Source organism: Polyodon spathula, chromosome 13 (assembly GCF_017654505.1).
Source record: "Polyodon spathula isolate WHYD16114869_AA chromosome 13, ASM1765450v1, whole genome shotgun sequence".
NCBI lineage: Eukaryota > Metazoa > Chordata > Actinopteri > Acipenseriformes > Polyodontidae > Polyodon > Polyodon spathula.
The window spans coordinates 9,467,666-9,482,244 of record NC_054546.1 but is presented as its reverse complement, the minus strand read 5'-3'; the positions used below and the strand labels follow the sequence as shown (position 1 = coordinate 9,482,244).

The 14,579-nt window shown below is 34.8% G+C and overlaps 1 protein-coding gene across 1 annotated transcript; it reads left to right on the top strand.

Annotated features, from left to right (window-relative positions):
- Positions 1–5,711: 5,711 nt before the first annotated feature.
- LOC121325839 (stromal cell-derived factor 1-like) lies at positions 5,712–14,269 on the top strand. The gene is made up of 4 exons (XM_041268929.1): positions 5,712–5,859; positions 8,249–8,366; positions 10,360–10,443; positions 11,763–14,269. The coding sequence occupies exons 1-4, from the start codon at positions 5,793–5,795 to the stop codon at positions 11,785–11,787; spliced, it is 294 nt and encodes a 97-aa protein (XP_041124863.1). The 5' UTR covers positions 5,712–5,792; the 3' UTR covers positions 11,788–14,269.
- Positions 14,270–14,579: the final 310 nt, after the last annotated feature.

Here is a 14,579-nt window from a genome sequence, read left to right as displayed (position 1 = left end):
ACACATGCACAAAGGATATGTGTTGTTAACTGTGCCAAAAGGATATTGTAAGGCTCTTCCCCAATGCAATTCCATTTTCTATCCAGAAAAACCGAAGAGCCTTTTTCGTTTGTTTAATTGTTTATAATGTAGTAGGATGACCTTCTCATTTTAATGGTCATTCATGATACAGGAGGTGTTCAAATACGACCTGTTATGCAGGTGGACAGTATATGGGTAGCCTTTTGTTTATACAAGCAATCTCCTGAATGTTTAAACAGGATTCACTCATCAACTTCATTGCAGATGGGATTTGAGGCTCACACTTCTGATTGAGACTCTGAAGCTTAGGATTCTTGGCATGGTGTGATAATACAATTAGAAAAAAAGACTGAGTCGCTCATCTGGAAAGAAGAGATTTTAATAATGCTTTGAAAATGTGCACATGAGCATGATCATCCTTTTCACCCTATAGTTGAAACTGACTACATGGAATTTTATTTTAATGCACTATATTAGGTAACATGCTTTGTCTATGGTTTAAATGTTTTGTTTCTGAAGACTAAAAATAACTTTTTTTCTCTCACTCTCCCACACTCCCACACTCCTACACTCTGCCCACTCTCGCTGTTTTTGTCTTTTGTGGTATATTTGCTTAGTAGATCCCTTCTTAATGAAGCAAATGCAAACCCAGCTGTACATAATCGTATAATTTACAAGTAATTATGGTAGCAAACCTTTTGGCACAGCAATTTATAAGTTTATTATATTATCACTACCTGGTGTATGAATATAGAAACTCTTGTCTCCTCTCAACTTTCTTTCCCTATACCCTCGGATACACTCAGAGGGCATTCTGATATGTGAGAGGAGCACATGGAAATTATCTAATGGCACTTATATATTATACTGCCAAAGAAAAAAGATAAGAGAATTGGATTTTACCTTGTGTAATTGATCCAGTGTGAGATGTATCAGCGCATTCCTGGACCAGTGCTGACGCAACAATTTTATGAGGTAACAATTGAATCGGTTTGCATGGGATTGTTGGAAAAGTTTTTTGTGTTGTTAAGATTGTACCACTGTTATGGCAGTGAAGTCAGTGTGCTGTTCTTGGCTGTGGGGTTTTGGGTGCAATGCTGCAATGGTAGAAACACTCTCATCATGATAAATTACATGCATATTGCATGCAAAGGAATAACACTGTGTAACAAAAACAACAAAAAAAAATTGTTCCTGGGTAGTAAGTGTTATTTCCTAATTGCTTATGCCTCAAAAGTATAGAAAATGGCTATTATTCCCCACAAACTTTGCTTTTGTGACCAGGACAGTGATATTTCAAAATATCACTATTTCCAATGGGATAATGGGCAAATGTGTGTCCTTTCGTTCACATAAAGTCAGAAAAAAACAACATATGAATCCAAATTAACATGTATTTATACTAAAGTAATACAAAGATGACTACTAAAGATTTAGAAGCGAGTAGTTTTTCGAGATTTACAATTATACTGTAAATTATAATGTATTTATACTAAAGTAATACAAAGATGACTACAAAAGATTTAGAAGTGAGTAGTTTTTCAAGATTTACAATTATACTGTAAATACAGTGTACGAGGCGTTGGAGTAGAAAAAAAACAACAACAACAACAACATGACCTTAGACCTATTTTTACAATTGTCACATTGAGTTGTCAGAATGAAACATAAAATATTGCAACTTTCAAATAATTTCTTAGAGAACTTTTCAAATGCAAAATTGGGAATCTTTAAGGTCTCCCATTGTGCCTGATCAGATTAACCTCCCATTCTCTATTTATGAGCGAAAGCATTAATCTGGTTTCCATTTTCAAAACCCACTCTTGTTTAAGGTCACAGGGGCTGATGAGACTGACAGATACCATCTCCAGCCATCACCTACCGATGATTGCAGTGAGTGATCCTGGGCTGAAGAAAGGCAATTCGACCATGAGCAGTGTCAACTGATAACAAAACATCAGTAGATCTCCCTGTCAGACAGTCTGTTTACACAGAGCACAAATTTCCTTCAACGGTCCCTCCTAAGCAATATAGATCAGTGGAAATGGCAAGCTTAAATGACTCTTTTGAAAATTCTTTCAGGCAGTTTTATTTGCATTTGTCTCTTTGTTGTCTCCTTTAAGTTGGAAGTGTTTTTCCCATGCACTTATATATTGGTTACTGAACCTGCCATGGCGGAAAAATAAATATTGATGTCAATATGGTTAATATCCACATACTAACTGATTGTACATCAGTTATGTAACACTTTTTGTTATTTCCCTGTTCTATGATGACATTCAATAAGACTCTCTTAGGGTCCGGTATATGTGTTTTAAATGAAGCTTTTACAATATTAATAAGATTTTGTGACTCTTGTTCTAATGCAGAGAAAAAAAAAAAGTCATATATCAGGACAGTGTTTTACCTATCACTAGAGTAACACAGAAACAAGTGCATGCATTTTAGTCCCTATGACTATTCAAATCATTATATTATTACTATGAATGAATATTAAGCTATGCTGTAAAATGTGTGTGTTTTTTATAGTGACATAACAGCATTGATACATTAAGATTATTTAAATAATCTTACAGTAGAGCTTGTAGAAGTCACTTCACATATGAAATTATAATAATTACAATTTTTTTGTATATATAAATATGATTGTACATTATAATGTAATAAAATTTAAATAATACATTTATATTATATATATATATATATATATATATATATATATATATATATATATATATTATATATATATATATATATATATACACACACACACACATGTATTACTCAATAAAACTTGGAATTTAAACTTCTATAATTTTATCTAGACCATGCATATGACTAAATGGATTGAAAGAATATAATTTGCTATGTGGGAATGCTTTCAGTATTGCCAGTAGAGTAATGTAAAACAGGCCAAGCTTGCCTTCATGTCTTTTACACAGGAGTATTTGTATTTACTTTCGGTACTGTGCAGCTGACTGACACATTGTTTATAAGAAACCAGCTATAGCCACAGGGCAAGTAGATTATTTTCAGACAAGAAATGGTCACTTGAGAAAACAAATATTGAAAAATATACAATATACAAATCCTGAAGAGCATGAGGTATTTTTCTCATGCATAAAACCTGGGATTTTTCACAGTATGTCTGAAAAAGAATGGTCCCTGAATACTCTGGTATGCATATAAATAATGTTCTCCAAATCAGTGTCTGTGGTAAATGAATTGCATAACTCACTTTAAGATGAGGCTACACAGGTCTGCAATGTTCTGTCCTATGGAATCAGCAGATGGCCTGGGGTTATTAAGATTCAGTATTACAAAGAGACCAGCAATTTGTGGAGACCAAGAGCTTAACAGAAAAAAAGTCTTAGTGAAACCTTATATCAAGCCATTAAAATGGCCTTTTCCCCTTATGTGTGGTAGAAGTGGATGTGCTGTCACCAAGGTCAACAGAAATCAACAGGCAGTTTTTTTTTTTTTTTTTAGCTCTGTGTACGTCTGCAGAATGTCATCCTGGTATGAATTTTCCCACCTTCAATGCATTACCACTCCATCATTTGTACAGTATAAACCTAATAAAATGTAACACACCAGAGTTATTTTTTTTAGTTTTTCATTATTATCCTAATTAAAATAAAATAATAAAAATGTTATATTAAAATCAGACAATGACTTTAGTTGATGTGAGCGAGCCCCCCCCCCAGTGATCCCCCCCCCCCCCCCCCCCCCCAAAAAAAAAAAGACCCCCCCCCCCCCCCCCCCCCCCCCCCCCCAGTGCAATTAACACACATTTTAAACAGTTGTACAAGCCTTACCTGCACTGTATATCAGCTGTTAAACACAATGAGAAGTTTGTAACAGGCCTATTGAAGTCAATCACCAAAGCTATGGTGCAAAACACTTCTAGAAACAAAGACAGAAATAAAATCCTGGCACAACATCCAGTCTTGTTCTTGTGGGCAGCGGTCCATTGATGGAAACAGACCTCACATCTGTGTCCTGTTAAACACCAAAATAATTCCTTGCCAGTAACGTTTTTGCCAGGTTAAACTGGAGGGCTGAGTGGAAAGTTCCACCCCTTGGTAAATGTAATTGTTTGGGGACCCAAAAGCACACTTTTTTTTTTTTTTGTGTAGAATTTCAGCCTGTTCATGTCTGTGATAAAAATGCTTATACCAGCATAGTATTTAATACCAACTCTCCACAGAAACGTATTTTACTTAAATACTTACACGCAGTGAAAATAAAATCTCCCTTTACTAAATAATTCAATAAATAAATAAACAAAGTACAAAGTTCCTTCTGCATTCATCCAGTGTTATAGCCATGCATCTTGCATGTTATTAGGAGGTTGAGTTTGTAGAAAGAACTGCTCTTAAAGGTAAGTACAGTATTGTTAAATTCATGGCCCTCTCATACTATTGAAACTTTTGAGGCCTGAAAGTTCAAAATCTTGAAAAGCAATGGTTATCCAGTCCAAAGTATAAAGTTAAATCATACTGAAATATAAAACCATGCAGTCCACCTGCTTCAGTCTTCCACAGTTTATGTCATGTGCACCAACGCTTATCAAAAGGTACATAGCTCATAGCTTCTTTCAGCCAAAGAAATTAGATTTCACATTTTGTTAGCCGAGGAGGTATGATCCTGCGATTACTTGCTGTAGTACAATGTTTAAATAGAGCCTCTATTATACAGTCCTCAAGGAATTAAAAGGCATTTCCAAATGTTGTATTGACCCCTTTTTACCGGAAACACCTACTGTTGATATTTTTGACAAGTACTTATAATTTACCAGTCTTAAGGAAACGCATTTTTAAAACAGCTTGTGAAGCAGTCGACATTTAAGTTTGAAGGATTCGTTTTTTTCTTGTTACTTCTAGAAATATCCATTTCTGGGGTTTATCTGGCTCTGCCTTTTCGCACACAAAGTTTTGTATGGTTTTGGGCCCCACACAATTAACACAATGTTAATAGGTTCAAATTCACTCCCTCACAATTAGATATGTCTTAATTGTAATCTAAATGTATTAAGTTAAGCTAAAGTCAATATTGTTTCTCTAGTAAGTAATAAATAATTAATATATATATATATATATATATATATATATATATATATATATATATATATATATATATATATATATATATATATATATATATATTATAATTACAATTAGACAGACTAATTAGGAGTCCTATATATGAGCATTATGTGTACTATCTGCTCCTGTATTTATTTTCCTGAATGTAAAAGTAACCTTTGAGAAGAATTTAGGGACATGCAAATGATATATTGGTACTAAGTTTTAAGTTACCTGCTGCATTTAAATTCGTGTGTTTAGACTTGCAGGATAAATATGATTAGTCATTAAATGATTTCCATACCCACCAGATTTTACAGTGTTGTTAAACAAGTGGAATCTGACATTAACATCCAACATGCCTTAGAGATGTTTTGCTAAACAAGGCAAGACTGGATGACTGAAAAATCTGTAATTGTGTACTAGCAGTGGGAGCCTCGTTTTGTTATTAATCAGGTTTTGCAGGCAGGCATTTAAAAGGAGAAAGTTGTATTTCACCCTTGAACATTTTAATACAGGAAGTATGTCATGCCAGAGGTAATAACTCATTCCAAACTCCCCCCCCCCCTTACCCCTAGCCCTCAAGTAGGAGTCACACTCAATACATTTTACACTCTGCATAGGACTTGCAGAGTCACAGTTGCATTGGAGTCTTGTTGTGTGAAATTTAGTAAGCCACCCACGATGGATGTGAAAGCGCTTGCGGTTATAACCCTGCTGATGGTGACAATGTGCATCCACATATCACATGGTAGGTAACCTTCCAGTTTATGTTGACTGAATATAGGGCTGCCTGAAGTTGATCACTTAGAAAAGGACTGCTGTTAATGTTTTAAAGTGTTTAGTAGGTGTTTTTTTGATGACTATAAATCTAAGTTAGAAATAATGTTCCGAATGTAGACTTGCTTAGTCTCTAGTTAATGTGTGTGTGTGTGTGTATGCATGTATGTATGCGTATATATAAATATATATAATAAAAAAAAAAAGTTTTTGCTGGTATGCAGCTATGTAATTAAAAATGAGAGCTGATGTTTACTGTTGAAAGCCCATTTACTTTAAAAATTAATATAATTTATCATATTTCAGTCTCTAAAATCATCCAGGGGAATGGTATATGTGTGCAGAAAGGGTATTTTCTAAACACGTGAAACTGGAAAAAGTTGTTTCATCTAAATGACAATGTGCATGGTTTTTAAATTGTAGCTTACAACCTGACATCATGAAATTATTATTGCAACTGCCTTGTATGCTTTTTTTTTTTTTTTTTTTTGTGTTGCAATAATTGCCATTTAATACAACGTGACTTCTTCTCGTTTAGGTTTTTATATCGTGTATTGAGTGCAGAAAAGAAAATGTGTGATTAATTAGAATGCTTCTGATTTCAATTAAGGCTTGACTCATGCACTCTCCTTTTAACATTCCTAATAACGTGTGAAAAGAATTGGCAATCCGTAAAAATGAAGGGAGGGAGAAGACTCGGTTTAATTAAATGCTGTAGGTCGCTGGAGGTAAATGGTTTTCATTGCACTGCTTTGATTACTTCTTGAACCAAACATTTTAATCGGACACATATGAAACAGTTTATCTACTTGCATTAACTTTTTTGTTCAAACTTCCGATCCTCTAAACAAATGGCAGTTTAAAAATATTAATATCCTAACCACTAACTGTAGGAGGTAATTTCTAAAATAATACTATCTGCTTAGAAATCTTTTTTTTCTTGAAAATCAATCGGATTAATTTATCTTGATTTTCAGAATATATCATGCTTTTAATAATAAAAAATAAACGCAAATACGTAATGTCAAACACTTTTTATTCGTAATTGAATTCTCATTACCATCCGTTTCAAAATATAACCATATCATATACATTTGAAGAGTTGCTTGTCAGTTACCTGTAGTTCTGTGCTTATGTGAAGTGACTGAAACCCCCAAAATAGTGAAAGCAGTATAAATCAATAATGTTCTTCTAATTTCTTTGCTCTACCAATATCCGCCCCTGAAGTGATGCGTAACCTATTTGTTCCAAAACAAATTACTTGCATAAAGCTTTTCTTTTAAATTGCACACCATGAGTTCGTATTTCAGAATCGTACTCGTTCAATGGCTATTTTCTAGTGTATCTTTTTGGGGGTCTTGCCAGATGTTAATTCCATTAATGTCAGCAAGGTGTCCCTAGCCGAGGTTCAACGGTACTTAATCGAAAGACAAGATAGATTAAGGCAACTACATTTTGAGGTACAGCAGTCCCGCTTACTCGGATGATGACAATGGCTATAATTATGTATACGCTTATGTTTGCACAGAACGTTGTAGTTAACGCTTTATTTGGATTAGATAAGTCTCCTCTAACCGCAAGTGTTTTAATGGTGTGCTTGTCTTATGCCTTTTTACAGTTTGTCTTGAAAAAGCAATGCAACGAAACAATTAGTGACTTGCTGATCAAAAGACAGTTGTTGATAATGTGTTTATACAGGTCCTGGAAATGTATAGATTACCCTCTTGCTTAGGAAAAAAAAAATGTTACCACGATTCAGTGATAAAGCTACGAGACACAATTGAATAAGTTACAGTATTTGAATGTATTTTTGTATTGCTATGGACATATACAGGGTGTTTGATTTTTGTCAAGGCTAGCAACGTTTTTAGGGAGTGTTTGCAGAATTGTTATAACTGTATGATAAATCACAGATAACTACGTATTTCAAGAAATTTAAATATGTAACACTTTGTTATATAGTAACATCATATAATGAACTAATTTAGCTTTATTAAGAAAAGTAATTGGCTTGTAATATCCATTCAGGAGGTCAATACCTCTAATAGTACTTGGAAGTCTGAGAATAACTGAACAAGAAATTCTTAAGGAGAGGCAAGTTATGTACATTTTTAAAGGCAGTTGTTCAAGATTATAATATAGTGCATAATAAGATGCAGTTTAGTAGATTATCGGCCTAAATTGTAAAACCTAGAGTTGGAAAGAGTCATGAAGCTCTGTGTTGAAGCCTGTCCTTTAACTCTAAACGCAGCCCACATTTAGAACATCATTTAGAGGGTAGAAGGAGCTGCTGTATCAAATCTTGAAGGGCATCTTGTTGCAGTCTCGCCACTTAATTAATTCACACGTGTACTCATCAGCAAAGCCATTCAGCCTGGGCCAGAGATGCTGGTGCAGATCTCCTGAGAAGAGTGTGCACAAGAACAACGTCAAGAACCTGAAGTTTCTGAACACTCCCAACTGCCCTCTGCAGATCATGTAAGTTGTCTTTGTTACAAATTATCCTAACTTTAGAGCAGACTTTCATTGTTTCTACTTTTGATAGCATTCTCAGTTTTAAAAATAAGACTAAACAATGGCAGCTGAAACTCATTTTGGATCCCATGCACACCATTTCCTGCTACTGCTCCTAACAGGAGAAACCCTTCATTTGAATTGTTTAAAATCACAGATTAAACAATGTATTGCATTCCAGTAATTAACTAATACACACTATACAAACAAAGCACTTGCAGGATTACAATATGACTATTTGTGAGTATCCCTATTTGAGTGAACAGTTTTCTCCTGACTTAGTGACTTGGATTTGATCCCATACCAAAGATCACTCTCTCTAACAGCATGAGAAAAGTAAACTTCCCTGTATTTCACACTAGAATCATTCTAAAAGACAGTCGGGCAGCACGACTTTCAAAAAAGTTTCCTGGCATTTTTAAACTGTCAGAAAGCTGTAATATAATCGAATTTGGTGATTTGCTGTTGGATTTTGCTTGCTGTGAAGTAATTGCTGCCTGGTATATTCTTGAATACATTTATTAACTGTTCTAATTAACTGGAAAGATGCAGACATGGTCTTAAATGCTCTCATGCAAAACTTTGAACCAGCATTTGATAATTTCACATTTAGAACAAAAAATCATAACCAATTGGCAAATACATCTTGTTAAAGCATTTGAAGGAAAAGACCCTCTGCATATTGAATAATTACATCAATGGGATTTATCTTGACAAAATATTCTTATTTTTCATTTTGCAGGAGAGTAAATCTGTTTACTTTCCAGGATCCTTTTATTTAATTTGAAGTCGGGAGCCTGAGCCTTTTTTTGGAGACCTGAAATTGGCTTTTGTTCAGCTTTATAAAGGTGTTATCATTTACAGTTTCCAGCTCAAACACTAACATTTAAAACACGAGTGTGAAACCCTGGTGCTGAATTTATGATGAAATGACTGATTTAGATAAACCATGGGTATTTCTAGATACTGCATATCTTGTTCTGTGACTCGTTTATTCACTTTGATTTTACAAGCGTATCTCGTTAAATCTGCTTGTTTTATGTATAACCAAAAGTTAAACTGCTATTCTGAAGAGCTTATTTTTAATTTTGTACCAGTTATATTTACCTTTCACAATGATGCAATTATTATGCGTTGACATCAAGACCAAGTTAAAAAAAAATAATTGGAAACTATTTTCTGTACAGGTCTGTTTATGCATAGCAGGCAGCAAGTCACAGATACTATACGCAAGATCAACAAGCACCTCATTTCACATTGGTCACACTTCTAGGAAAAGTACGGCAAACTTGGTTTCTGTGTTTGCACAGTGCAACTTATTGCCTTGCCAGTTCCACTAGGCTGATCAGACTTTCAGACAAAACCCAAATCACATGCTTTTTGCATTAAAACATTTACTAGAGTAAGGGCACCACCACAGTAATCCTTGAAAGATAACGTCTGCATGGGTACTGATTCCTTGCGTCTGTCTTTGAAAATGAGTTAGCTCTGTCTAAAGGGTTACATTTCCTCAGTAAAAATGGTAACCAGATATTTTATATAAAGAATCATTATTAATTGAAGTTAAACACTACTAAGCAATCATAACAAAATCTATTTTCTTTTGAAAAGACACTTGCTGTAATGTGTTGATTACCTAATGGGTAATTGTATCTTTTTATTATGCACTATCCAATGAAATGCTTGTAATTATACACTGCAACAATACTGTTGACAGATTCATGTAGCTGGAATTGATGGATCTGAAATGGATATAAAACTACTGCTGATCTTTTTCTAGAACATGTGACCCTTAGAAAGTTGCTTAAGTCGGAAGACTTTAGTTCTCTAAAATAATCCATGTCAGAACTTTCCCAATTGTTTTATATAGAGGTCAAATAAGACAATCAATAAAACGGTAATTTGTGAAATGACTAACTGTAATAAACGTTTATTTTTCCTCCCAATATTTTTACAGTGCAACAATGAGAAATGACAAGCAAGTCTGTCTTGACCATGATACTAAATGGCTACAGCAGTACTTGAAGAATGCTATTAACAAGTAAGGAGAAACACTTCTTGACAAGTAAGGAATAATTGGGTAACTTTTGGGATTGGAATCAGAAACGAAACATTTGATTTTTTACATGTGCTTCCCTTTTGGAAGTGAATTAGAACACAGAGGTCTATTTTAACGATCTAAAACGTGGCTTATGAAAACACTGCCAGTAATTAAATGAATCCCACTTATCTCGGTGAATACAATAAAGATGTAGTGAGAGGTGGTACACATTGGAGCAGATTACTGATTCTGAGGTCTGCTGCATTTGGGTCCTCCATTGTTTAGACATTTGAAATGAACCCCTTGTCTTTACTTGCAGACTTGCTGTACTTTCCTTATGCAGCCACCTTTGTAATATTGTTCTAAACAAACTGCAATTGATGTGTATTTATATGCTGAGCCAGAAAAGAGTACAGATTTGTTTCGCAAAGGTCACCTCAACAAATACATATCTATAAGTAATGAGTTATTATAAAAGTACAAGTAAATTTCAAATGCACCTTCCCAAATGAACACACAACTTGGCAATTTTTCATATTGCTGACTGTGACAGGGTCTTCCTCGAGTCACGCGTGTGGGTCGCCGCTGTTCAAGCATACAGAGAGACTGAGGTGGTGTTGACACGCCGGCACAGGCGCGCAGGATTTATTAACAACAAAAAGAAAGTGAAAGTAAAATAAAGGCGGTCATGTGACGTTACCAGCGATGGTAACGCACAGAGGGCAAATACAGTAAACCGTACAAAAAAGTGCAAAATAAAACACAATACCCCAAACTATAACTCAAAAGGTGCCGTGAAAACGGCAGGCCTTGCAGCAGCCCCGATCACAGCGATCGCCATGCTTTTATCTTGACTCTCTGTTGAGACACGCCCACCTGCCTGCTGGAACAGCTGATTGCTTTCAGCTGCTGCTCCACGCAGACGGGTAATCGTCCCCAGCGGAGCGCCACAGTTGCTAAACGATTAAATCAATATTAACAATTAACACAAAAACATACAATAAACTACATATTCCATTGTGCAAGGCTTACGCTTTGCCACACTGACATTTACTGGAAAGAAAATACATATTTTCCTTATGCATTGTAGAGGTATTTTAAAATAAAGCTATACATTGGACAACTGATGCACAGCATGTTAAGATTTAGTTCATGTACAATTTACTGTCAACATGGCCAAACCAGGAATTTAATTTGTGAATTTGCCAATTGTGAGGAAGCACTGCATTTTAAAGGGTTGCAAGCTACAATTTCAAAGAATTCAAAGTAGAATTTGTAATCTGAAATAAATGTAACCTTTTTTTTATTTTTATTTACAGGATTAAAAAATCAAGAGGCGTTTGAGAACATGTGCTGGATTACAGCTCCTTTCACCCATGTCATATTTGTATTCTTCTTTGGACTGCTTGCTGTAACAGCACTTACATGTATGTTGAAGCATTAATACTGCCACCTGCATCAACACTGCTTTTAATGCCAATATAAATTATATATGTGAAATTATATGTAGATGTCTTATATAACTATGATACAGGTCACACATCTGTGAGTTTAGCTTCTTGTTCCTTGATGTTTATGTGCTAGTGAACTTCGTTGCTTTTGGTCTAAAGTCATACAAAGAACTAATTGAAGTTAATTTCTAAAGAATAACTTGCAGACTGACCTTCACCCTTCGTAATTAATTTCCCGTATGCGCCAGTCCAAATCTTTTTACTCTGGAACGGAGAAAATTGGTGACCTTATAGTCATATAAGGTGTTCTGTGTTTTACAGTATTGACCCCTTCTCCTAGTGCAAAAATCAAGAACCATGGAACTGCACTAAATTGCATTTAAAACTACTCTCCACTGATAATGAGCCCTGTTATATTTTGAGAACTCCAAAATTGGGGCAAATTGCATAGTAACAGTTTAAATGAATTGTAACTGTGGTTAGATGCAGAGTCACTACCATTCCATTTATATGCTATAGTTTGACATCACCAGAGCCATACAAAATCATAAGTTTACAGTGCTGCAATAAGAAGCTGATTTGCAACTTACTGTACTGCAGCTGCTTGTCCCAATTTAATGCACTTTAGTTTATTCATATGGCCGCATTTGCCAGCAAACAGTGATTTGGGCTGTTTTGATGAGTTAATAAAATGGATCACCTGAGGCAAACTTTCTGTATTTGTAAGAAACCCTTTGCATCTCCATTATATACTGATTTCAAAATGTAGTTATTCTCCATTTAAAATGAAGACTCACTCAAGTACACACTGCAATGCGTTACTCATAAGAACATCATACTAGCAATTACAGTGTAACTGATTTGTGTCTTGCTATGTTTTGTTTAACTATGCTTGTGACGGCTTTTAATGCCTATTTTACAGTTTGCGGTTTTATTACTGTTTAATTTGCGTGTTATATTTGCTTATTGAATTTTCTAGGATGCAGAGAATAGTTGGATGCCTTAAATTTAATGTAGTGTAGGTATTTTATAAAAACTTGTAAAATGAAGGTATTCCCAGAATGTACAAAAACTACAGTATGCTCCTATGAAGAAAACTTTAACTGCTACTTTGGTTTGTGAATTAGAGTAATTTATTAAGAAATTTCGTTTTTATATAAAAAATAAATTAAATCACAAAATGGTTGGTTTTATTTAAAATAATAATACATTGAATTAGAGTCCATTAAGTCAAAATAGTCAAGCTGTATTTTTCCTCATGTTAACCCTATTACAAATGCTGCAATACAACTCTGCTGGTGGTGGTGGTGACAAGATGTGGGCAGTCTGAGAATATTTTATGTATTTGCCAAGTTAAGAAAGCACTGGAAGTGTTTGCAGGGCTACGTCAGTGGCTTGACCAGGGCCAGTAAGTGCCATATCTAGACCCAGAAATCGATTTCATTTGATAAGTAAATTAATTGTTCAGATTGAAACCCCATACTTAAACTTGTTTCCAAATTCCATGCTGTTCTCTTCACAAACTGCTCTCTGTCTACGGCTTACATCTTTCCCATCCAGACTTCTAAAGCATCCTTTTATATGCAGCAGCGCGCCTGCGGACATTCACCCCCATTTAATCTCTGTAGAAGAAATACTGTCTGTTCAGCTTTGCACAATTCTTTAGAAAACAGCAATTCTCTAGAGAAGGCCATCACTGTCTAAAATAGCCATGATTCGGAATCCTTTACTCTTGTTCATTATTTGACGTTTACACAAGTATGGTGTAAATGGTTAGTTGGAGTTTCTGCCCATTAAATTTTACATTCATGATGCTTAAGGTCAATTTGCAATTCAAGACTACACTTAATATTTGAAGTTTAAAACTTTGCTACTATGATACCCCTCCTTCCTTCCTCTTAGAGTAGGAGCGTTGTTTTTGCATGTAAATTCATACTAACAGGGAGGCTCGGACAGTCTTTATAGGGTAATATAATATTTTGCATTGTGTTTAATCAGGGAAAAAGACTTATTTTGATTTAAAATGGCAGCAGAGCCACACAGGGACCAAACCTATAAAATGTTTAATCTGATCTTTTACTCATTCTGGTGCTCCACACTCTAAAATAAATGCTAGTGCTTTTTCATGGAGAGAGTTAGTCTATTACACAAAGTGTGACTTTTTTTATATCAAATGTTTATTTCTTATGACTTATTCTCCTGCACAATGTGAAGAACTAACTCTTTTAAGGCAGCTTTAAAAGGAAGTGTACAACATACAAGGCATTTTATATAGCCTTTTTTTAATGAGATTTTCACTGTATCAAACCAGCATTCGTATATTTTTGTATTTTCATTGCACTTGGTAATTTTTCAATAAACATATAAAGGAAAAACATTTTGTCTTGGGTCTGTTTTATACAAATTTGTATGTGTACTTTTTCTACTGAACTTTCCACTTGTAATTAAATGTCATGGTTAAGCTGACTTTCTATCCTGCACTGTTGTTCTTGCCACACAAATCCCACCCGGCATAACTGAGGTACTGTGTTTATACATTTTCAAACAACTTTTGATTGTTCCAGCTTTACATCTCGGCATGGGGGAAAAGGAGAAAAGCATAAGCATTGCATTTTGTGGTGCCACTGTGAAGTGATTCAGCACCCCTTTGTGCATAATCAGTATCAATAAAAAAAATAAATGTGC

Coding starts and splice junctions, on each gene's coding strand:
- LOC121325839 (XM_041268929.1), top strand. CDS start 5,793: ATGGATGTGAAAGCGCTTGCGGTTATAACCCTGCTGATGGTGACAATG. Junction 5,860..8,248: donor GTGCATCCACATATCACATG/GTAGGTAACCTT, acceptor TGTACTCATCAG/CAAAGCCATTCAGCCTGGGC. Junction 8,367..10,359: donor AACTGCCCTCTGCAGATCAT/GTAAGTTGTCTT, acceptor ATATTTTTACAG/TGCAACAATGAGAAATGACA.